The sequence below is a fragment of the Agelaius phoeniceus genome, chromosome 2 (genome assembly GCF_051311805.1).
Source record: "Agelaius phoeniceus isolate bAgePho1 chromosome 2, bAgePho1.hap1, whole genome shotgun sequence".
Taxonomy (NCBI): domain Eukaryota; kingdom Metazoa; phylum Chordata; class Aves; order Passeriformes; family Icteridae; genus Agelaius; species Agelaius phoeniceus.
Window position 1 is genome coordinate 104,818,000 of NC_135266.1, and position 25,141 is coordinate 104,843,140.

At 34.6% G+C, this 25,141-nt stretch overlaps 1 protein-coding gene across 2 annotated transcripts in view; it reads right to left on the reverse strand.

Annotated features, from left to right (window-relative positions):
* NCAM2 (neural cell adhesion molecule 2) overlaps positions 1-25,141 on the reverse strand; it is a 275,041-nt gene that overhangs the window by 69,818 nt on the left and 180,082 nt on the right. For both annotated transcript variants that reach the window (XM_077174496.1, XM_077174497.1), the window contains exons 9-11: positions 23,015-23,165; positions 9,645-9,832; positions 8,871-8,967 (exon numbers count right to left, since the gene is read on the reverse strand). In XM_077174496.1, coding sequence (XP_077030611.1) covers positions 8,871-8,967; positions 9,645-9,832; positions 23,015-23,165 — 436 coding nt within the window. The remainder of the gene's footprint in view (positions 1-8,870; positions 8,968-9,644; positions 9,833-23,014; positions 23,166-25,141) is intronic.

Below are 25,141 nucleotides of genomic sequence, written 5' to 3' on the forward strand. Positions count from 1 at the left end.
TAAAGGCACTGATTTATAAAACCTCTTAATTATCAGAAACTGAAACTTTTTTTCAGAAGAACATCTCTGACAGTTGTCAGCAGACTTGAGTGTTTGCATGCAAATACCACACCTCTTACAGCTGGTAATTCTGATTCCAGGTCTCCTGAAACCTCCAATACTTGCTGTTCACTGGGTTAAATCCAGCATAGATTTTTTTTTATGTGGATAAGAAAGTTGTAACATCTCTTACTTAAAGACACAACTATGTGAATCCATTACATTACAGATTTTAGTAGATTCAAGTCTCAGCTTGAGGGATTCGAATCCTTTCCTATTCCAGAGAACAATTATCAGGATATGTGATTTCGCAAGAAATTTTCACATTTCTTAGAAAGGGATTGACAATCTGTGATCAGATAGAACATGACCAAATGTAACCAGTCTGCTATGAATCTGTGAAAACACAGACCTGGTTTTTTGTATTGCTTTCTGAATGGGTCAAAAAGTTGGGGGTCTTTAGAAAAAAGAAATTATGTTCAAAAAACATACAGACTGTTTTTTTCTGTGACCACATAGAAGAAGAATGTGAGTTGGTTGTTAAGTCAGTATTCACCCCAAAATCAAAAGAGGATGAAGATTAGAACCAGCTTGTGACCAATCCTTCAGATTCTCCTTAGAGCTGAGAGAAATACAAATTTTTTCCCCCTATATAGTCATTAAGTACATAAACACCACGTTGTGTTTATGTGCTTAATGACTATATAGGGAGAAAATATAAGTATTTTTTTCTCACTTTGTTCTCTCTTGAGCTCAAATGAAAGCTCTGAGAAGAGTGGAGAAAATACAGTGTAAGAATCCCAGCCAAGCAATCCAGGACAGCCATACCTAAGCAGAATGGCACTGTATGAGCCATGTGGACACCATCACTTGGGAAGATGAATATCAATACTCAGTACTAAAGATGAATGCTCTTTGGATTCAATTACAAGCTAAAAGCTGTTGTGGATACGAACAGTATTAAAAATAGCTTCTAGACTTCTGAAAATTCTTTTTCTCTCATCAAAAGTGTTCAAAAATAAACAAACAAAACCAGGATATGAATGAATACCTAATTTCATTCATACTACTTTTATGTTAGTTTTTGGATTATATTTTTAATAAGCCAATTCCCTGGTGTTTCTGTCTGCATCAAAACAATTATTTGGTCTATAGCATGAATCAAAAATGTGTAATTTACATATCCACTCTGTTCCTGGCTTTCCAAATGCTAGGGAGACCACTCTTCCTTCTGTGTTAATGCCTCTATGTGTTTACCTATAATAAGCATGGCACAGGGAAGATGAAATCCTTCAGGAAGAACCTTATGTTTGCTACTGCAGATTCTAGTATAATTTCTGCCAGAGGAAGATATGATTGCAGTTGATAATAAGCATGAAATGAAGCTCCTTTGAAAACCCAGTACGATATTTTGCGTAACTAGCACAATGCAATATGTTTGCAACTCACTGAACTGTAAAATACATCCACAATACTACTTTAAATATGTGTCTCACATTCCAAGCCACCCACACATGCAGGTAAATTTTATACAGTTTTCAAACTTGAACGATATCAGTTGTAAGGAAGAGAGTGAATCACCTGAAGAAAATATAGACGAGATACATTCCTGGTGAAAACCAAAACCAAATACTAGAAATACCATCAAAATATATTAAAATACCTACTATCTACTTCCAGCTAGGCAGATCCTTAACTTTTTTTCCCCCAATGAAGATCAATAACAGCATAATGAATTGAATCTAATTCTGTGGTTCTGTAATGAGTATGAATTTGATCATGCAAGGTATACGGCTTTCTGGTCCTGATCCAGATAAACATTCCTGCATTTGAACTGTCCCCTGTCAGTTGCAATTACTTGGAGCATTGCCGTGATTTTCATGTTAGAATTGCAAGGCTTTTGGATCAATGTTTAGCAGGGGTGAAGAATAATTTACAATACTGTGTACTCTGAATCTCTGTCTAGAAGGATAGAGCTTTGGATTTTTCTTGTTCTTTTTCATTCTAACACCAACCAACAAAATGAATCTTAGAGGAGGTTAGCTACAGGCAGGATCACTAATTCATATACTCTTGTAGATATAAGTTGAAGGACTACGTAGTGGAAAAAGGAGGGGATTTACTTTCTATGATTTAAAGATCACTTAGTGATAGCAAAGATACCAGATTACTTCCTTGGAAGTTCCACTGCTATATTTTTTGTCATTATACTGCTGTCAAAAAAAGAGAAAATTCATCACAAATTCAGCCTTTAAATTAAAGACATAAAATGTCACAACAAATGCCAGACATTTTGTCAACTTCATCTTCTCTCCTCAACAACTATTTCTCTGTCCAAAATGTGACTATATTTATGTATGATATTAAAGAACTGTGAGGAGCCAATTTACTTGTGATTTCTGTCTCAATACTGGTTGTCAGAGGCGTGTGGGGCAGGGGCTGCACATGTGCCACTAGCTGGAGGCAGCCAGGAGAAGATGGAGGAAAGCCTTGTCTCTGGGGAGACTTTGCCTGGTCACCATTTCACACCTCACATGGGACAGGCAGTCAGCAGGAGACCACCAAGGACGCTGCACTCCCCAGAGAGGTTTCTCCAATCAGATGGCAAAAGGGCTCCAGAAATAGACTGCAGTGGAAGGTTGGACTGGGCCAGTGGTCTCCTGTCAGCAGGAGAGACTTTGGGAGGAGTCAGGGGGTATAAAAGTAACTCCTCAACAAGCTCCTGGGGGCTTTTAGAGACTTGTCTTTTGGCTGGGGGCTTTTTATCTTTGGGCTTGGTGACTAGGGCTTTTTGTGCTTTGTTTTTTGGCATTTTTGAGTCTGGGGGCCTTTTGGTTCTTGGTTTTTTGGTTTGGCTCCAGTCTTTTGACGTGTGCTTCTTGCCGTGGCCTCAGCTTGCTTTTGGCTCTCCTGCCCTCACTGGCTCTTGCTCACCCTCATGTCTGTCCTTCCTCCCTGTGTCCCTGACCAAAGCCTTGCCTGCTCTGCCCCCATGTGCCTGCCTCTGGTTCAATGCCTGCTTTGTGTCTCTGTCTCCTCTCTCTCTCTCTCTTCCGACCCCAACCCCCCCCCACCTGCATCCTTTTCCATTTTCCTTCCTCCAGTCTTTTCTAGCCCTCTTTAGTGTCAGCTCCGTTTTTTGTTTGTTTTTCGGTACCAACAAACAGTTCTCAGGTACAACGTTGTTTTGGTTGACTGAATTTCATTCTAGATCATCTATTTTTAAAAGAACTTGCAGTTCCCCACATTGGAACACGACAAGAATTAAATAAAATCACATAGTATCTCCTCCAAACAATAGGTGTAAAATTGCACCTCATCTATTTTGTACCCAGCACATAACACTGGTTTGCACAAATGGACTTTGTGATACAATGGCTTAAATAGAATTGGTTTGGTTCCAAAAATGGTATCACAGCTGATAGAGAAGTACACGCAGAATTATGAGTTCGTATTTGCCTCCACTGATGTGTAAAGTCTCCTACAATTATGACCAAACTTGTTCAAGAAATGACCACTTTTTATCACTGGGGATTTTCTTTTCAAGCTATTTTTTGATAGCTTTATGGAAGAAAATAACTCCCTCTCAGAGTTTAGCAGCCTTGGTTTAAACAGAGAAAAGGAAGTGATTCTGTGAGAGTGGGTAGTGGGCTTAGGGATTGATCTTCCAGTCAGCTCTTGTCTCCTGTCAGTGTTTCTACTGCAGTTCTTCAGCTTTTCCTCTTTCTGTACATCTGGCATATATATATTGACTGAAAATAACCATGTCTAAATGCTGAATCTAAATAGCACCAGGACCTTGGCAAGGAAAGAGATGAGCTTTGGCAAGGAAAGAGATGAGCTTTGGCAAGGAAAGAGATGAGCTGGGAAGTCTAGTCCCCAGATGAGCTGGGGACTAGACTTCTGGAGTCAAAAATCTCTATGAAATAGCTTGTGCTCGTACATCCTTAGAATGGGAACAAAAAACCTCAATATTGGATCTACATGTATTTCCTTTGCCAAATCTCTGCGAGTTCTGGAAAAATAAGCATTCAGTTAGTAAACCCAACTCTGTTAGTAAGACCACAGCTAGCAAATAAATACAGAAATAATAAATTAAAATAAGACACATGCACACGAAGCAAAACACTACTGCTATGTTGATAGTTTCATACCTATTCTAATTGAAAATATGTTGCTGTTTGTTTAATTTTTAAATAAAAATCCTTTAGCTGATGCTGCTATTATGTGAATGGCAAGTTTTAGAAAGCTAGATTTTAGGTCTGCCCATATGTTTTTGGAGACAAATGGGCTTTTGGCAGAATATGATTTTCTTTTCATTATACTATTCTCCAGGGAAAATTAAGTCCTATGACTTTGATTTTATTTTACCTGCATGGAAATGCAAATAAGGAAACATCCTTGTTTGGTGAACATGGTGAAACAAGGAACATCCATTACCCAGCAGCAAAGTGCCACCATCAAAACTACAGACAAGTAAATTTCTAAATTTGATTTGGTAGCCTTTGTCAGCTGTCAATCAGCCTTTTCATATTTTGGGCATGACTTTATTCCATAAAAGAGGTTACAGGGCACATTTTCTGTGAAGCTCAATTATGGTCTTTCCCTTTTGCTTTTGTTGTCATTACTCCCCATATTCACTGACTTTCTGTGTGCACAGGATGCTTAAAGAATATCTAATTCAATAAAGTGCTGTAGGAGTTCTGAGTACCTAATGGCACAATTGACTTTTTGTTTTTTAATTCCCTGGAATATTCCTGTAGAAAGGAAACAGATAAATCATACATCTCTAGCAGATATAGCATCTCCCATTTGCTCAGGGAAGCTGTGGATGCCCCCATTACTGCAAGTTCTCAAGACCAGGATGTTGAGCACCCCAGTCTAGTGAAAACTGTTCCAGCCCACAGCAGGATTTTAAAGCTGATGCAATCCCAGAATACATGGAAAAAGGGGAAAGGAAAGTCTAGGAATAGTAAGGCTATGAGATCCATAGAGGTAAATCATACTTGACTTTTTAGGGCTCTAGATTCAGCCCAGCTATACATGCAGCTATGTAAAAGATCTATGTTAATACTTAAAAAAGAGAAACCTTAAAAATTTCTCATTTAGCTCTGTGTCACAACCTTGAAATTTACCATTTTAAGATATTAAAATACCTATTCCAATAACATAATCCTAAATTACTGATGTCCATGTGACTTTCTATTTACATACACAAAACATTTGAAATAATTATACTCAAATAAACAGAAGAATGCTTTTCTAGTTCATACTGGCTCTCTGCATAGTGATATTTCACATAAACTATGCATAAACTAGATTTGGACAAATCTAGGAATATTTATGCTCCCCTCAGCCTCTGAGACCCACTGGGGCAACCTGCCAAGCTGACCTGCCTTGCCAAAATTTAAGCCTGACTTAGATTAAAACCAGAGCGTAAGTAAAGTTCTAAAATACAAATTGCGGCTCCTGTGCTGACATGAAAAAACTAATTTGCAGTGGCAACAAGTGACTGTGGTTCTTTTCACGTTCCATATGTACACACATAACATTTTAAAAGCTTGGGTAATGAGAAAGGAGGTCACCCATGTGTTATTTTTAAAAGTTCAGCACCACAACAGTCAGGTCACGGGAACATCTGATTAAGCTTTCAACAAAACTCTGAAGTTTCTAAGCAGGCCATCACCTTCCAGAATGAAACCTCAAATACTCTGCAGCATCTCAGTTATTTTGAAAGGTTTAAATGGAATTCAGTCTGATTCAGTAGCTCTGTATAATCCAAGTGAACAGTCATGCTTTTTTCTGTCATACAAATATGGCTGTAAATTGAGCACCAGTTCTGAAATAAATCTTCCTTTCTAAAATCATCAATAAGTAATTTCTTAAGGAAGGCAACAGGAATAAAGATAATGGAATTTTGACAGTATGATAACTTTCTAAGTAGCATTAAATTAATAAAAAAAGGTAGTTTGATTGTGCTGAAATCTAGCAAATCAGAAAATTGAATGAAACATGAAGGAACAAGTATTCCTGCAGAATTTAAAGATAAAACTATTTAGCAAAATGATCATTATTTGTGATCAAATTTACCTTAGGACCATACTTTACTTAATACTGTCTCCCAGCTAGGAATTGTATTTTTTTTCTCTGACAGAGCCTTTGTGAAAGCATTCTATGCCCCAGCATTTATATTTACAATCAAAGCCAGGAGGCAAAGCATGCTGCATTGAAATGCATGAAATGATTTCACAGGCTTTAATATGGGAAATATCAATCATTAGGCCTTCCTAATTAACCAGAGTGAAGCGACCAAGGTAATAAAACTAGGGAAAAAGCTGCATTAGACATCTTATACCTGTATCTATTGTAGTGGTTTTATGCTCCGTATCCCTGATCATTTTCTGTTTCTAGCTGATGCCAGTTTAAGTGCAAAAGTTCTAACAGTGAATTACAGTTTGGGGTTTTATTCCAAAAACCAAAGTCTATTTAGAGGGAAATGTTAAAAATATCAATCTTTCAGGATACTGAATATTATGCATAACACTATGGTAAGTAGTGCATAGCAGGTGGTAGTGCATAGTAGTGCACAGTAATGCACAGTGACACTCCAAATCCAGTTTTTCTAGCCCTGTTCATTATCACTACTCATAAACTTGCTTTTCTGTTTTCTGCATTTAATATCATTATCTAGAATATCCCCATATTGCTCACTTTACATGATCTCTTCCCATAACTCTATTTATCCTCACTCCCCTTTTTATGTTTATAACTACAATACATATTTTTTAAGTCTTCATTGAGTTTCCTGAAAAATTGCCTGGAAAAAATATAAGCAAAACATTGCAGAAGTAGAAAATATTAATCTGTTTAAAAAACTGGCATTGGTAATATTTCTGATATAGTTGTATTAAAAAGAAAAAAAAAAGGATTGTAGCTTATTTGTTTTCCTTGCATTTCCAGGGGTGCTCATGTGTGAATTTTCTGAAGTAAAATGACAAAATATCCTGTGATTTTTCAATTAACTTTTCAATGCTGATATTCTTTATTACAATTGATGAATTAATAAATAATAAAAGCAGGGGATGTAGCTAAAATAGACATCATGTAGTATCGTGTTGTGATGAGACGTTGTTCTGCGAATCTAAGGAAAAAAAAACATTCTGGAGAATATCTGTTGAAATGCTCTCCCAAGTGTATACACATTTATGAAAAAACAGCACACAGTGGCAACCACAACATTTTCTCATCATTTTCTCTCCTGAGAGGTAAGACCCCAGAGGGATGCAAGCGGGGATTTTCCTTCCTTTCTTGTGATTTATGTTCATGGCTTCAAGAAAAGCTTTTTTTGTCAGTGGTCAAATGTAGCTGTTGAAGGAAGCTAAGATCACACCACAGCTAACACCCCAAAAAAGCTGTAAAATTAAGGGTAAGGGATGTTCTAAGTGATGTAAAATTGTGGGGTTCAGAAATTTGAACCCCTCACTTTCCTATTTTAGGAAGCTCAGCACTTTTCATGGTTCTTCAAAACCAAAAGATATATTATTGTAGAAATGTGTTCTAGAATCCTACAGAGGTGATGGGAAAATCGTTTAAAACTGTGCACTAAGTCCAAGGAGACTATTAATAAATAATGGGGTTTTATAACTCCTGAGACACCAAAAGAAAATAATTTTCCTATGGAGCAAAAATTCTCAAATAATAGCAGCAGGCCAAGTCAGAGAGCTTCCCTGTGACTGGATGTGCATGCTTCAGCAATGCTCCCCTAAAAGTGTTCTTGGTAGGAAGGAGTCTAAAGTGTTTTTTTAATAAAATAAAAAAAAACCCAAAAACCAACACCCCCCCCCCAAAAAAAAATACCCCTAAAACCAACAAACTCCAAAAAACCTAAACCAAAATAAAAATACCAAAAAACAAACAAACAAAACCCCCAAAAAACCAGACCAAAACTTGCAACTGAAACATTAAGCATCACTTGGAATAGGTGTCCTAATGAGAAAGGAAAAAAAAATTATATGTAGCATTAGTCCATTCCACAAAAAAATATAATTGAAAGCACTGGTAAGGAACTCTCAGTTTCTTACCAGTGCTTTCAATTATATTTTCTTGTGGAATGGACTAACGCTACATATAATTTTTAAAAAAAATATAATAAGAAAATATAATTGAAAGCACTGGTAAGAAACTCTTCTTTGGTGGAAATAACTATTAACTCAGTTAATAGTTATTTCCACCAAAGAACAAACATACAGCCAGATTTTTCTATTTGCCTAAACAACAATAGAAGGACATGAAAATTTTCAGACATTCTGCAAAAATAGGGTGTGTAATATCTCAGAACTTAAATGATTTCAATCTAGCACTCCAGTCAAATTCCAATTTCAAATAAGTAAAAGTGCAAATGGAGATAGAAATTTTTTGCTGATGTATTTCAATCTCTTGTCATTGTTGTTCTATCAAGAAAATATGAGGTGGGAAAAAGGAAAAAAAAATTTCTAATTCCTTCTTACATTTTACTGCCCTCAGGCCATGTGTCTCTCTGCTAAAGTAATAAAAATACATTGTTATAAACGTAGGATATAGTAAGAGCAAAGGAAAAAAGGTTAGACTAATTTTTTTCAAGTTTCAGAAGGCCTCAAAATTAAATCAAAAGAAGATTCATATTCTGAGGGAACTGGTTTATTTTACTTCATATTGCAGCTCAGCTCTTAGACAATTAAATTATCTGCACACAGTCCATGGAATAAAATAAACAGAGGAAAGGGTGTTGGAACTTAATGTTGACTAAATTGGGAAAAAATATTTAAAGAAAAGGAAAAAAGAATTTAACTTACCAGCTTGACCAAGGGTATACTCTTGATACCTTGTTCCTATTCTGTTTGTGGCTGTACAATTATACCGTCCAAAATCACTGTCAGATGTGGGAGCAATCTTTAAAATGAATACACTTTGTAAATATTAGTTGCTTATTAAATATATATATATTTTTTTAAATTAGAGATTCAAGTATGTTCTCCTTAACCAATATGCAGATGTGTTCTTACTTCAACATATCTAGTATATTCTCCAAACACAGATCTAAGTACACATTTTTTCATGTTTTACTCCCCCCTTCTAAACTTCAAATGAAGAAATCTGATAATGGAAAATAGCGACATTGTTCATCTTTAAATTTCACCTTTAAACAATAATTTTGAAAAACCCAAACAAGCAAAAAACCTCAAAAAAAATTTAAAAACCTCCTTTTTTGTAGACAACAAGCACCTACAAGGCAGTCACTTTAATTTTCAGTCTTAGCTTGATATTTTAGTCTTATATCTATTTATGGATTTTTTTACTTCCAAGAAATGCAAATTATATTTGTGTTGAGTGTAGTTGGAAAACTGAGCATATACCATTCAAATAAGATTTATTTTCTAACTGCTCATAAGATATGTGTAGATAGAACAGTTCATATACACTTTTTTTTGTTTTGTTCCTTATTTAGCAGTGTTACCTATTAAATTATAGGTTTTAGCCTTAAATGCACTCTACACTACTCACAGTGCTGCCAAACTGAGGACAAAATTATCTTCTGCCACCACACTGATTTCCATGTGAAGTCTTACCTCCAGAATCAGCTTTCTTCCTGTACTGTAGGTCTTCAAATGAGTTGTATTTTTTACAGGTAAAACTAATTTTCCTCTTTTCCACTGAACTGAAGCAGATGGATTTGCCAGCACTTCACAGCTTATATTGATGGGATTGCCTTCCCAAGAGTAATACATGGTTTGATTGGACAGGAACGTTGGAGCATCTGGAAAAAGGAAGTAATGCACAAGTTCATTAACTGGTTTAGTAAAACATGCTGTATACCCACATCCAAGCTTTCATGTTCAATGAAAAATTTCAATTGACTTTTGTGTCAATTTACTACAGAACGTGAGTTCACTGGACTTTCATCTTGGTAAGTTTCTCCTCTCCTAAATGGTTTCAGCTGAACTTCTTGGGAAAGAGAATACCTGTCAAATATATTTAACTTTAGGCAATTACAGGCCCTTGAAAGACACTCTCTCAGAAATGAGGAAGAGTGTTTCCTCTGCAGGATGACAAATTCTTCAGCCAGACCCTCATATGAAAAAGGGAGGTGACCTAAAAACATACATTGTCTGTTCATGTGCTGATTTTATAGTGTCTTCTTTTGCTATGGAGAAATTACATTCACTCCTCAAATTTTGTTGTGTTATGGCTTCACCGATTTCTGGCTGGAACTTTATTATACTTTATGAAATCTTTTTAAAGAGAGATGTTTGTTTGTGGAAATAAAACTTTAAAAATAGTAAAAGAATACCAAAAAATGTTACAATGTGTTCTACCTACTGCAGAAAATATATTGTGTGTACATTATTTAGAACAATCTTTGTATCAGTTCCTTATGAAATTATCAAGCTATAGCCAAGAAAAAAGTTGGTGTGTTTTTCTTACAACCTGACTGGTTTGTAAGAAATGTCTGCATTAAACATATACCAAACACTGAGTCTGACAGAGAGGAAATTTTGCAAACTGTTTGCAAACTGAATGTGATCTTCAGACCACAGTGCCATGAAGTGACAAGACTTATCTCTTCTACTCAAGGCTTCTCTGGAAAACAGGAAGTTTAGTGATCTCTATAAAATGAGAGGGAGTAGCTTTTCTCCTCTTCTTCTTATGTCTTGGGTGAAGAGTGTGTTTTTTCTATCAAATATTTCCTAATTTCATTGTTACTCTCTTTTAAGAGTATTAAAAAAATTCTTTATTCACGGAAACTTCCTCAATGCTTTAATTCCAAAAGAGAATTATCAGTTACAGGTGTTGCAATGGTATCTCTTTTTAATATTTAAGATACATATGCATATATATATGTGTATATATATATATATATATATATTTTGACAAGTAGCTCTTAAATGTTTTCATATATGTCTCTGGAAAATCTATTCTAGTCCTCTCACATATAGCTTCATTTTAGGCACGAAAGTTCCTAATAGGTATATCAGAGACCAGAACTGAGTATCTTTAGTATGAAGTAAAATTTAGCTTCAGGAATGGTTAAAAACAACTGGGTTTTTCTTCTTTTTTTTTTTTTTTCCCCTGAAGCGCACATTTTCAATTTCTTCCTGTTTGCCTCTGTCAAAAAGCATAACTTTTTGATGACATATGCTGCTGCTGCATCTAGGCATACAGACTCTGAGCAAAAAGAATTGTTATCAATAGAGGTTTTAAAGCACAGATCAAAGCTGCTATATTGCTCAAGGCCAGCAGCATTTCCTTTAATAACTGTTCTGCCCTTATTTTTGTAGAAAAACAAGCATTTTCATCTAAATAAGTAAAGATTGCCTGGCTATGAATTTATTTACGAGACACAGGAGTTCATCTTTCTGCTCCAAGAGTTTTAATAAGTAATTCTAGCGATCCTGTTTTTCACAGACCTTTAAACACCCCATATTTCAGCAGCTAAACAGTTTAATGCAAAGAACAGACTATCAAAGAGTCTTCAGAGTGTGACGTCTTACACTACTGGAGAATATGAAGAAAAAAGCAAACTGCACAAGTGTGTTTTATGGTCAGCTATGGTCAAGAATCTCAGAATACCAAGGCTCAGAGCCTTGGCTTTTCCTCTGCAAATAAAGTTCATGGTGGGAATCACTTGTAGGAAAACTGTACAAACTCATTTCTGCATGTTCAATAGGTGGATCAATAGCATGTTCAACAAATAGATTGGAAATCTCATTAGAGTCTTCGTGAAGCTGTGTCCCAAATTTTATGTCAGCATTGTCTTCCAACGTGCAATTTCTCACAATAAGTTCAATCCATTTATGAACACTGGCATGAATGTTGAAGATAAAAAGATACTCTGAATCTGAGAAATCCTCCTTCCTAGACAACATTATGTGGTTTGATGCTCAATGCACATGTGGCAAACTCATATCCTATTTTAAGACTTACAAGTGAAAAAGTAGTGCACACTTTTATAATGCAGATAAAAGCATTTAAGTGAATAGGGACTTCCAGTTCCAGCTTCTCTCTCTTCTAAAGGTAGAGTTTGGATGCCCATTGTATATATTTTTTGATATTTTAAAAAGTATAGGTGAGTTATGGACTGCCATCTACCACCAAAACTACAGGTATTAAAAGTCATAAACACAATAAACCACAAGTAGGACTAAAAGTCTGTCAAATAAAGATATATCCCGAAATAAACAACTCACAATTGTAAAGCATTCCCCTCAAAAAAGAACTTGGTAATTTCCCTCAAAAACCTGTGTAAAACGCTTTGCAGCCATTTCCCCAGCAGTCAAGAGCTCCAGTATACAAAAAGAAGAGGACTGTACTAATGACTTGAAATGGAGAGATTATCTTGAGACAGATGATTTTTGATTTCCCAGTCAGGAATGGATTAAGATGCCTGGAGTGATATTTTACAAAAAAAGAATATAATTCTGTAAGTAGTTTTCTTTTTACAGTACAAATAAAAGATAATTTACATTTCTTATGAAACTAAAAGATTGAGCTGGAAGGGAATAATTTGTTTATAAAGATAACTTGTTTTTTTCTTGTATGCTCTTCATCACTAAATGCTGTTTAGCATGCTTTAATGGCTACTGAATTAGTATTTATTAAACATAAATACACATTATGTTTAATATAAAAGAATAAAAAAAAGACAAACTTTAAAGCCAAGTCTTTGAAAACATAAGTCTGACTATATTATATGTTTACAAAACCTGATCCCACCAGTTTTATAATATAACTAACAAACAAATTACATTAAAAACCAGAATATTTATCAAAAAGTGTAAAACCAAGTAGAAATGAGAAGGTGGTTCTATGAAAGGATCTTTAAATGAAATATATTTATTCTTTAAAAAATAAAAGATTCAATAGAAATCAATTAGAAAATTAGAACCATTAAAAATAATTCTTTCTGCTTAGCTTCTATGTAACTGAGAATTAATTTACACATGACAAAATTCAATGCAGGGTGCAAATGAACTGTTCCTTTTAAGGTTTTTTACATAAAGTAAAAAGTTAAGATGACATACTAGAGTTCTGAGCAGATAAGTAGAAGTAGGAGCTTGAATATACTCCATTAAAATATATATACCCTGATGGTATTTATTATATCTGACCTTTTAGCACTTTACTGAAAACAAAACAAGTAAAATCCCCAAAAGCTGCAAAAAATTTACAAAATTTACCATTGATGTTATTTAATAGATGCATAATATAGAATAGCTCAGGTTGGAAAGGACCTTAAAGATCACCCAGTTCCAATCCCCCTGCCATGGGCAGGGACACCTCTCACTATCCCAGGTTGCTCAGGGCCCCATCCAACCTGGCCTTGAACACTTCCAGGGATGGGGCAGCCACAGCTTCTCTGGGCAACCTATTCTAGGGTCTTATCACTCCCATAACTAAAAAGAGTTCTCCCTAAAATCTAATTTCTGATGACTCTCTTTCAGTTTAAAGCCATTGTCCTCATGCTATCACTACAGATAAAAACTCTCTCTTTTGCACACGGAAAGGCTTCAAACATCTCCTTGGAGCCTTTTCTTCTCCAGGCTTATCAACATCAACCCTCCCAGGCTGTCTTCAGCACTCTGATCACCTTCATGGCCCTCACCTGGACCTGCTCCAGCAGGTCCCTGTCTTTCTTGAATTTGCCCCAGAGCTGGATGCAGCACTGCAGGTGAGGGTCTCACAAAAGGTGGGTAGAGGGGTAGAATCACTTCTCTTGGCCTGCTGGCCTCGGGGCTCTGGATGCCTTAAAACCTTATGGGCTTTAGGGCAGTCAGGATGTGATAAAGCCCATAAGGTTTTAAGGCTCAACTATGAAAGATCAAATATTATTTTGGAGAGATTAGGCAATCCAAATGAAAAAAGATGCCTTGAAGGAACAAAGACTATATCACAAAGATATAAAACTAAACCAAGCTATTCTATGGGTGCAGGATTCTGTAAGAAATTATACATTTACTGTGGCATTTTAGAGTAGTTAATGTTATGGTACCAGCATCAGCTAAACTCCAGCTGATTATTTTGCCAAGCAAGAGAGAAAGTGACAGGTTGGCACTCCAGTTAGAACGAGTTCTGGAAAACCTGTGCAAGATTATTTAAGAGTGGCAAATTCTGACCTGAAAGCTGTCTCTAGCATTTAGATATCCTTGTTAGTTATAATGTCCAGGAACAGTGATTCAATAACAGACTAATACATCACCTGCCTTGTCCAGAAAGTAATTAAATTAAGGATGACAAAGATCCAGTTCTGGTGTATGTTTGGTGTCATACACAAAATTAGATACAGCAAATTACCTGATTCAGTACATGTGTCCAGACAACTATAATGGAAGACTGGTGTGCAGAATCAGATTTGCACTTCTTAATTTAAGAACATAGGTTTTCAAAATGTGGCTATTTGTTTCCCTGGAACATGTAATAAAAATATGTGACAGATTGTCAGGTCTAAGACTCTGGGACATTTCCTACAGTATATTATTGGAAGCCTCGCTCTAAAATGATTAATGTTGGCATAAGTTTCCCATCATCAAGGACTTTAATAAACCACATCCTCTGGCAAATCTAGTACTGTCCTTGCCATCGATCCTGTAAAAGTGCCTCAGTTTTTTGTAACTCTGCCACAATTTAGTTAACAGCCATCTATCTTTCTCTTGTACTTTCTCCCTCATATCTTTTTCAATAGTTAATATTTTAAAATTAATAGCTCCTCCTTGGATACAAAGCAGAAGGACCTCCACAGACAAGTACAATAACTGTCACATATTCATTTGAAAGAAGAAATAATATTAGAAAGACTTCAAAAATGTGGTTAGGTGACTATATTTTAGTCTATAATCATTCTTAAAAGGAAGACAAGAATTGGAAAACTACAGCTACTTACTGCCACTATCACAATCATATGGCTGTAAGGAAAAACATCCAAGACCCACATAAGAAATGTCCAAATAGAAAAGCTAATGAAACTCATCACATATTGATTTTAAACTGCCATGATTATTAGCTATAACCAGAGGGGTCTTTTTTTTCCCTGAATCCAACCCATGACTTCAAAAGTTTTGAGAGGTACATTTTTCTTTCAAAGCAAGTGCAGAAAACACCACACTTGTTTTAGGACTTCCTTTCCCCTGCCCCATTCTCTTGGTTCCTCTCAAAATTCATTAAAATATGGCATTGATATTCAATAGTATGATGCACTATTGACTGATTCTACCTTTATGAAAAGTAAGAGCCCCCTCCTACTGACAAACACTATTAGTTCCTGGAAACTTTAACTTGGGTACTATTTTTAATATTCAAACACTATACCAATTGCTGTATTTCCATAAGATACTTTTTGTTAGATGCAAAGCATGTTGATAATTGCACATTAAATAATGTTGGGCAATGAATGCATGTATGGCTTAAGGTGCTTGTTGCTCCCAGAATTTTAGAAATTCAATGTACCTATTTTTCTTTTAATTTCACTTGACATTAAAGAAATGTATTTGTTTTCACTTAAAAAACAAAAAAAAAAACAAACCCAAAACCCACAAAAAACAAAATAAAGCCCAAGGAATTTTAATTCCATAGAAATGTCTGCTTTGAATGGATAAAAAATTGATCGAAAATTGCCTAAACTAGTTTAAATTAGGAGAAATTCTAAAGAAAGCATACCTAGGTAAAATAAGCAAAATAAGCAACTAGTGAGGTATAAAATAAACTGTTTGCATTTGTATATTAATCATTTTGTATGTCTGTGAATCGCCAACACTGGCCATCAGATCTAGGACAGGAAGATTCCCCCTATATATATCCATCACACTAGCAGCAATTTTCATTTTAGTAATAAAATTATCAGGTGCTGCCCATTGTTAACACATTGTTCTCAAATGATGCCAATTTGTACCAAATTTTCAATTGTTACATGGATTCCAGGACAGAATTACTGGAACAATTTAGTATGGCCTGGCTTCTCCATCAAATATTAGATTACATTATTGTCTTATAGGCAGAAGTGAAAAACTGTAATGTTTTCCTCAAAAAAAGATCCTAACCCCATCTTTCTTCCTGTCCTATGTGTCACATTTCCAGAACAAAATCCAGTCTTTACCTTCCATATTTTCCTACTTGTCACCCTTACCTCCACAGTATGCCTCCTTATTGATATCATCCCTCCATTCCCTAATGTCTGTGTCTCTCTCATACATTCCCAATTCATAATAGTTGCTGTATGGAGCTAGGACTCTTAGCCTTTTCATGTCTTTACTAAATTTTTACATGCAGTGCTGTCCAGAAAACAACAAATAAAATCTTTAAAAATTTGTTTTGTTCAAGTTTCAAATATCAGTGCGACACTTATCATATCACATAATTATTTTCTTCATTATACTCAGATGCTGTGACTCTGCTTTGATGGATCTGTTTTGGAGGTGTAAGAAGGCCACAATGTCTTTTTCATTCACAGGTTATTACTGTGTAATATGTATTACATTTTATATAGTATGAAAATACTTGTGAACTCATTTAAAATTTATAATATTCATTATCAATGTAAATATTTAAATTTCACAATGTAGAACCATGCTCAAGGACACATCAGAAAATTCTTCCTCAGTTTTTTCTTTTTTTCTACCTTTACTTTTCACGATTGCTGATGTGAAAATTTATGACAGTAAGAAAATATGTTGAGGCATATATATCCATTAATACCTAAATTATTAGTAACAAAAAAACCCCAATTATTTTATTCTTTCAAATTTTGTTCTTCTATTAAGAAAAAAGTAGCTTACATGTTATTAAAAATCTAATTTAAATAATAGCAAATTAATTGCAAGATTAACCAAAACATGTAGTAGGGAGCTCTGTTCAGTAAAAATTTATGATAAATTTCTAAAATCAATATCATGTTTAACAAGTGATTAACATATATTTAGGCAAAATGTTTCTAGGATGGAATTTTTTTTTCAAAGTATTTTACAACATTTTGGGCTAAATAATAGGTATATTTATTACATAGATGAATAATTTTTCCATTTTACCACACTGCTGTAACGTCAGAAAAAGACAATGGATGCCTTCAACTCTGCTTCACTCTGGGAAGTTTGGTGAAATGGTTTTGGAAAGGGACTGTATGTGATAAACCTCATCTTTTGCACAGAATTAAACTTTCTTGTCCCCTTGAAGTCACAGCAGTGGCACAGTAAACTTCCTTCTGTGCAAGTGCACAAGCGCAGAGAAGAAAAATGGTAAATCTTACAAGTGACATTCATAATATGTCAAAATTATCACACTTATTTCAGGATGTTAAAGGTTGACCTTTTCCATCTTTGCTTTCTCATTTTAACCTATAAATTTGATGGGAAGAAATGTAACTAAAGCCAATAGCATTTTATTAGAAAAGGTGGATATTTTTTTCTATGCTATTTCAATTCTTTTTTTCCTCTTGATTGTTTTTCCTGTAATTTTTCTGTAATTCCTGTTTCTTTCCCAGGCCATATGTTTTATATTTATTAGTGTTGTTTTCTGGATGTGATGACAGGATAAAGCTGGGTCCTCATGACTAATGGATGAAGGGAAGGTGTAAAAAAGACAAAGTCAGGTTTTTTCAGTGGTGTCCAGTGACAGGAAAGAAGCAATGCCATTCTGTGTTTCTGTGAATAATGGTGGCATGTTGCTGCACTGATCTCTTTTAACAGAAACCAAATGCAAATTATGAACTGTTTGAATTTATCATGATTTATGATAGCAGTAGGCAGCTGGAGCCTTTTTTTTTTTGTGACATTTATCACATCATTGAGGTTTCCCAGAGAATTGTGGATGATCCATCCATGGAAGTTTTTGAGGCTGTTTTGGAGGAGCTCTGAGCAACCTGGTCAGTGAAAGTTGTCCCAGCCCATGGCACAGGGGTTGCTCCTGGATGAACTTTAAGATCACTCCAAGCCAAACTGTTCTATGATTCTGTGATAATATTTGTGACATCTTGTACACAGTAGTAGCATTTTCACCAATAGAAAACCTTTTCTTCCTAGAAGGTAAATACAATTTGTAGCTCAATCTCTCGAATCCACTTTTAAGTAATGTTGTATATATATTTTTTTTGCAAACATATAAAATTAAATTGCATGAATCCAAAGCATCCCACTCAACTGCAGTGCAATGCAGCTAACACACAACAAAGCAGAATAATCAGTTAATGAAACCAAGTTCAATACTGCAACAGTAATAAAGCTGGTTTCAAATTGTGGCAGAGGAAAAAAAAATCCAACCACAAAGGAAAAGACTGGTTTTGATGAGCAATACAATAGTATAACAAATACTGCACAGTTTTCTTTACAGATAAAGACTATACCACACATGTTGCATGATTATTTTTGTTTTTATCACTCGAAGTTGTTACTAAACTAATAGGGAATATTACTATAAAAATCATGTTTGGATGAAAAGCAATATTAAGAAAAATTCATATTCCTGGAATACACTAAAATTATTTAAATGCATTTTTTCAGAAATTGCTTTTTCAGAAATCATTTTTATCAACTACTCACATGGCTGATCTCATACAAACACGTACCACATCACTCAATGTAATATATTTGTCAGAGATTTTTCTATCTCAAAATATTATTCTTTGAGCACTGTGAGGAAATAGACATTTTTTTTACCATCCAGCGTATCTAATAGCTGTAATTGAAATTGTAACCTGAAATTGAGAGTTTTTACTAAAATAGTGATGTAAAAACTGGTAAATTCAGCTAAAAAGGTCTCTTAGTCAGGATGCTTCCTGGATAGTGTATGGGAAAACAGAATTTTCCAAAGGATGTGGCTCGATGGCTTTCTCTGGTAAAAGGAGTACTGTCCAAAGGAATTTGCACCTGGTGATACAGAGCAGTCAGAAACAGTAGCATCTTACATAATGTGTGCACCTGGGAGGACAAAATGAAGTGAGGGCTGTGAAAACTTCCGACAGGTTAATGGCAGTTTCAACAAAACGAAGGGAAAACTGTAAGGGCACATAGAGAGCCTTTCAAAGATCATAAGTGTTGTTCATTGCTTCTTGTTTAAAGCTTTTCCAACTTAGTAATGATGGAGGAGCACCCTAACTAATAATAATACTATGGTGAAAGATGATCCAGCACACTGGACATGTAAAATTAGATTTTTCTTCAGTGCTAAGAGGCAGTGAAAAATTTGTGAAACCCAAGACCTAATGTGTTCTCTCATCACAACTTTTATTTTAGCCAGGTCTCTATTATGCTTTTAAAGACAAAAAAATACCACAACGAAATGCAAATATTTGTATAGGAAAACTAACTTTGAGAGACACCTGACATTATAAGCAAAATCAATTTATAATTCACCAGGTTTAATATATTTAAATTCCTCGGGCTATCTTGAAAACCTCATCTTAGCATATGACCTGCTCTATTTCTTGTATGTATTTCTCTAACATTTTTAATTTTAAAAATAGTTATTTCTCTATGATAAATATGTAGATAATAACTATAGACACATCTTAATACCAATATAAATCATATATTCAACCATACTATAATTCACTTTTCAGTTGATTACTTATTATTACTCTCATCCAATACACACTAGGCTTCATACTTTAAACCAAATTTTGCAGTTAATGAAATCCGTTAATAAATAATACTTGAAAATGGTATTTTATTTTGATGTAATTTTAATTTACCTTTCAGACTTTATATAAGAAAAATTAAACATAACTAAACACAAAGATTACTTGGCGGGAAGAAATATTTAAAAATGCCCCCTGGTTCCCTGCAATTCATGTCTTCACAGCATTTCCTTCAGATAAAAGTCAAGGTTAACTGTTCCCAGTTGGTATCAAACCTGATAATCTCTTCCTGTCCTTGAGAACTGCTCTTATCACCAGGAGCAACCCCAACAGAGAAGAAGGATAAAGCAGGGAAATTCTGTGCAATCCTACTGCCAGTTTAAATCTCTGATAGGGGTCAGGAAGTGAAAGGATGAGACAGTGACACCAGAGCACTCAGTGCCTTCATTCAGCCTGTTCGACTGAGGTGGCATTTAAGGATGGGATGGAAGCAGTTTCCTCTCCTGACTACACAAACTGTCAAATACAGTAAAGCATAAAGAAAAAAATGCTGTAGTTTTGTTACTAACTTACAGAAAGGCATAGATGCATTGTTTACTTCCATCTAGAAACTAGAGGACAATATCAAGAATTAAGTTCTGCTTATCTATTTCTATTTTAATTTTAAAATAGTTATTGGAGTTTTATATGAGAATATTATTAAAGATAATTCAAATTTCTGTTAACATGGCTTAACTGTAAGACTGAGCCATACTTGAATAAATTCTTCTCAAAAACTGTTTGTAAGAGAACAAAACCAAACCAATGGAAGAGAAAAATTAAACTATTTTGAAGGGTTTAATGCAATTTTTAAAATGAGAATTTGGGAAAAAAAAAAAGTTAAAAGCCCTGATAGCACTTTTTATAGCTGCAGTTATTATGCTGAAGAAATGCCACTTAAAAATATTACCAGGAGAATCAAAACTATTAGATACTGACTTCATGGAATCCCCCCATTTTTAATAGTTTGCTACAAAAATACAAATTAGTTGTTTAGCTTTTGAACCTGAATCTTTTGCTGAAATTCCCAAGCCTGCAACTTATGAAGTCCCATAACTGGAATGACAGATAAGCATGACACTGCTTCATATAGGAAGGTACTGGGGAAGGACTGTCAGAGCTTAGGACAGCCCAGCATTGGGTGGAAATGGGGGCAAGGATGCTGAAAGGTTCTTCACAGGGGCTGTTTTGTTACAGAACTTCATGGCAGGGGCCAGACTGATGGGAAATGAGGTTGCAAAGAGGCACTCCTTCCTCCTGGGGACATTCTTTTTAAGAACAGGAGAATTCTTTACCATTAAACAAGTGCTTTCTTTCCTGGGCAAGACAAATAAGTTGTATTTGAAGTTCATATACCAGTGCAAAGTCATTTGCAAAGGAAAGTGCAAAATTTCTCTGACTCATTAATCAGAATATGAGACAGACCTATACTATATCACCCCAGAAACACTTGCTTTGCATCATAGAACTACTTGACTTGAAGGAACTGAGGAAAATTGTATTTCTGTTAGTCAAACAATGCCTGTGCTGGAAAAAAATACGTTTGAGTTAAGGCTCACTATCAGTTGATTATTTAAAATTTAAAACTCCCATTTTAGAAATATAATAAAAATCTTCTGTTATACATTAAAAGTATCCATTACAATGCATGATTTCTCTGATGGTAGAATAATATTTCTATGTTCTTTATAAACTGTGTTTCCTCGGAGGATTTTAGAACTGTAGAAAATTTTATGCTGTATCAAAAACTGTGTCTACCAAGGCATAAATTCAGACTTTTAACTTATTCCATTTTCTAATATACTGTATTTGATTGTTCCCACACATATTCAAAATTCATTCTGCCATACCATAAAAAGACTGCTACTTTTAAATTCTTTCCACATCATCTAAAACTTTCACCCTGAAAGGTGTCTTTGGTTATAATAATGTATTGGATGAATGCAGAGGTTTTATTATGCCCTCTGGTATGAATTCTGTGTTGCTAATAAAACCTTAAATTTCAAGTGCCCATGTTTCATAACATGTGGTGCAACATATCTCTCTCCTCTGAATTCAAAATATACTAATATTTAATGCTAAAGCATAGAGGCAACACAACCATAATGAAACCATGTATTTCATAACATTATGTGGAGAGTTGGCAGAATTTTAGAGAAACTACACTTAATTTAAATTTTTATCTATTTTTTCCCCTTTATATACATAAAAAAGTTATCATTGCATGCATTAAAGAAAAAAAAAATAGAAAATTAGAATTTATTTATTAGGTTTTCTGGCTTGGCAAATCTCTCCATTCCTAACACCTAAAAATTCTTTTGATCATTCCTCATTTTTCTTTCAGATTTATATTCTATGCCACAATGCAATGCTTCCCTGCCAAAAAAGAGCACACAACTGTATAGTGAAAGCACTTTCAGAACTCCTCAGGAAATCACTCCGTGGTCTGCAATCATTACTTTTATTTCTGTGCCACAGAATCCTATTCCAGCTTTTATCTTCCCACTGGAAAGAATTTTTCTCTTTGAAGACTCAGTTCAAACAGGCTCATGCAAACTCTACCGGAGATGTAAAATAATTGTATCTAGAAATTTCTAGATAAATGAAACAACAATGAAATTTAAAAAAAGAAAGATTTTTTTTTGCTTGTTTTCATTTTTTTGAAGACCTTTGTTTATAAGTTTAAAGAAAAAATTGAAGAAGCATTTACCCAATGATTTTTTTTATATTTCAGGTTTATATCTTTTGATTGGCTTCTCAAGCATGAGACTCTTCTAAGAAAAAATAATCTCCTTTTCTCCTGGATAAAATGCAAGAGTTTGGAGTAAAGACAATCTCTAAAAGAGACTGTTACAAACATGATAACTCCAGGAGGGGTTATAATAGTGGCTAGACACCTTTTAGGGATTAGTAAATCAGAGGACTCAGAAACAAAAAAAGAATCTTTGTTGAATCTTAGGAGGTTAAGCTCAAGACTTAGCTGCTGCTCAAATCAGTCCTTATTTTATCCCGCTGAATACTTTTCATTCCCAGCACTCTCGGCTTGCCCAGAGATTTGAAGTTGTTAAGCTCAGCCTTAATTTAGTGGATAACAACACTGGAATATGATTTCAGACGAAATTCTGTCCTACATAAGTCACCAACACACCAGCAAGAGTCTTGTTAACTTCAGAAAAGACAGGATTCTTCCACAGAGGAATGAGCTACAGGACATGCTTTCTTCATTTATGCAACTTTAATCATGAATTACCGCAAAAAAAAATGACCTTCCATTAAGAATGTACTTTTTTTTTTTTTCTTTTAAAACAGATTTAAAAGAGAAAACAAAATATTAGAACTTACATTCAATATCAAGGTACATGCTCTTTTGGTGCCCACCAATTCTACTTGCCGCTTCACAGTCATATCTCCCTGAATCTGACAACTTCACATCTTTAATATGCAGTGACGACTTTCCATGCTGCCCTTTGACTTCTATACGGCCATCTGGGCTCTGTTTACATTGATTCAGGAAAAAAGAAGGTTTTATATGTTTATATATGTATATCAATGTAGAATTTATATATATTAAACACTGCTGATAAGAATGACTGAAAGCATCTCTTCACCTATGGTGAAGTTATTACTGACAGCTAAGCAACTTCTAAGTTGTCCAAATAAATTAAAAAAAATATAGATAAACATGTTCTCTTTCTAGGCAGTATAATAAAAGAAATAAGTACATGCTTAAAGGAACATTGTCAAGGGAAACCACAAAACCGTATCAAATTATAACAACAATAGTGAACTACATACTCAAAACTTCTTTATGATCTCACTCACTGCGTTATGATGCTGTTAAGAAAACTGCATAGATACAACACTATATCAGATTACACACAGCATTATCTCTGGTCCTTACAACTGCAGCTGTGAAACTGAAAAGAAGTAATGGCTCAGACAATGAGTAAAACCCAGAATCTCACAACTGTTAAAAAAACTTGAACGATAAATGCAACTAGAATTTCTGGATTTCAGTTCCTTTTCATTCCATGGAAAAGGCATGAAAAAATGAATGCTGCCTTTCAATTTTCTAGAACATAAATTTTATAAAAAATTCTCATCCATAATGACTGTCCTCGCCCCTCTCCATCCCTCCCCACTTTTTTTTTTTAATTTAATGGGTATACAAATATTAGGTAAAACTAAACAGAATAAAGAAAAAGTCCTCTTCTTGATGCTTCAAACTTTATGAAATATTATGCCTGAGGAAAAAGAATTTATTTTCTTCTGCTATTTACTTAAAGCATCATACAATACTTTGGGCTGGAAAGAACATTAAAGCTCATCTCAATCCAACCCCCCTGCCTGGGCAGGGACACCTTCCACTAGATCAGTTTGCTCAGAGTCTCATCCAACCAGACCTTGAACATTTCCAGGAATGGGGCAGCCACAGCTTCTCTGGGCAACCTTTGGGAAATTTGTTGTACTTTGTCATCTCTCACTTTGTTTAAGGGAAAAAAACTCCAAACATGATTGAAAATACTGACGTTAACCTACCTTCATTATTTTAAGGTGGAAAAGGGATGAAAACCCAGTAACTATTTCAGTGCATGACTTCACACTTGAAGCAGATTTTTATGTTCAATTCTATAATACACACACCCAAGTTTTCTGCATATTACACTCAATACTCACCAAGTGGCATCTGATGTTTAAGTGGCTGAGCTTTTAACTGTTCAACTGTTCAACTAATCATTACAACTGTTCCTTGACTTAATAAAGGAAATATGTCACAATTTAGACCTTAAAATATTTGATGTAAAGCAGTCAAATGAAGCATGCTGTTTATCATGATTTCTATAGAAAGAAAAGTATCCTGATCCTATCTAAAAATCCAAGTAGACTGAATTTTGTTCCATGTGAAAATGGCTATATAAACTTAAGTTCTTGAATTCTAACCCAGAAGCCAACATAAACCTCTTTGGATTGGTAAAAATTAGCAACTTAGATCACTTAATTCTCAATTTTAATACTGAAAATTCTATTTCCACAATATGATCAAAGAAGGAAAAGAAAAGTTATGATGTTGCTAATAAACATGTTACAGTAGTGAACATCATGGCTTTTAGAAGGAATTCCTCAGCTAATTAAAATGCAATTTCTTTTAAAAAAAAATTGTTTCCCAATTTCTGATACAAAGCCAGTATATATATATGTAAAACAATAAATGCCTATTTTTTAGCATTATATCTATTATTTATATATATGTAAAGCAAGTACATTGTATGACATAATACCAGTTATGAGCATTTTCTTCTTTATTTAAATGTTAAGCATGTAATACTATGGTCAAACTACATTATTCCTACCTAAAATGTACGTGCACTTCAGAATTTAATTTCTGATTTTACCTTGATGACAAATATTTCCTTAAGAGCTTACATTTTAAATGGTGAAACAACCTGTGACAATGAATCATAGATACAA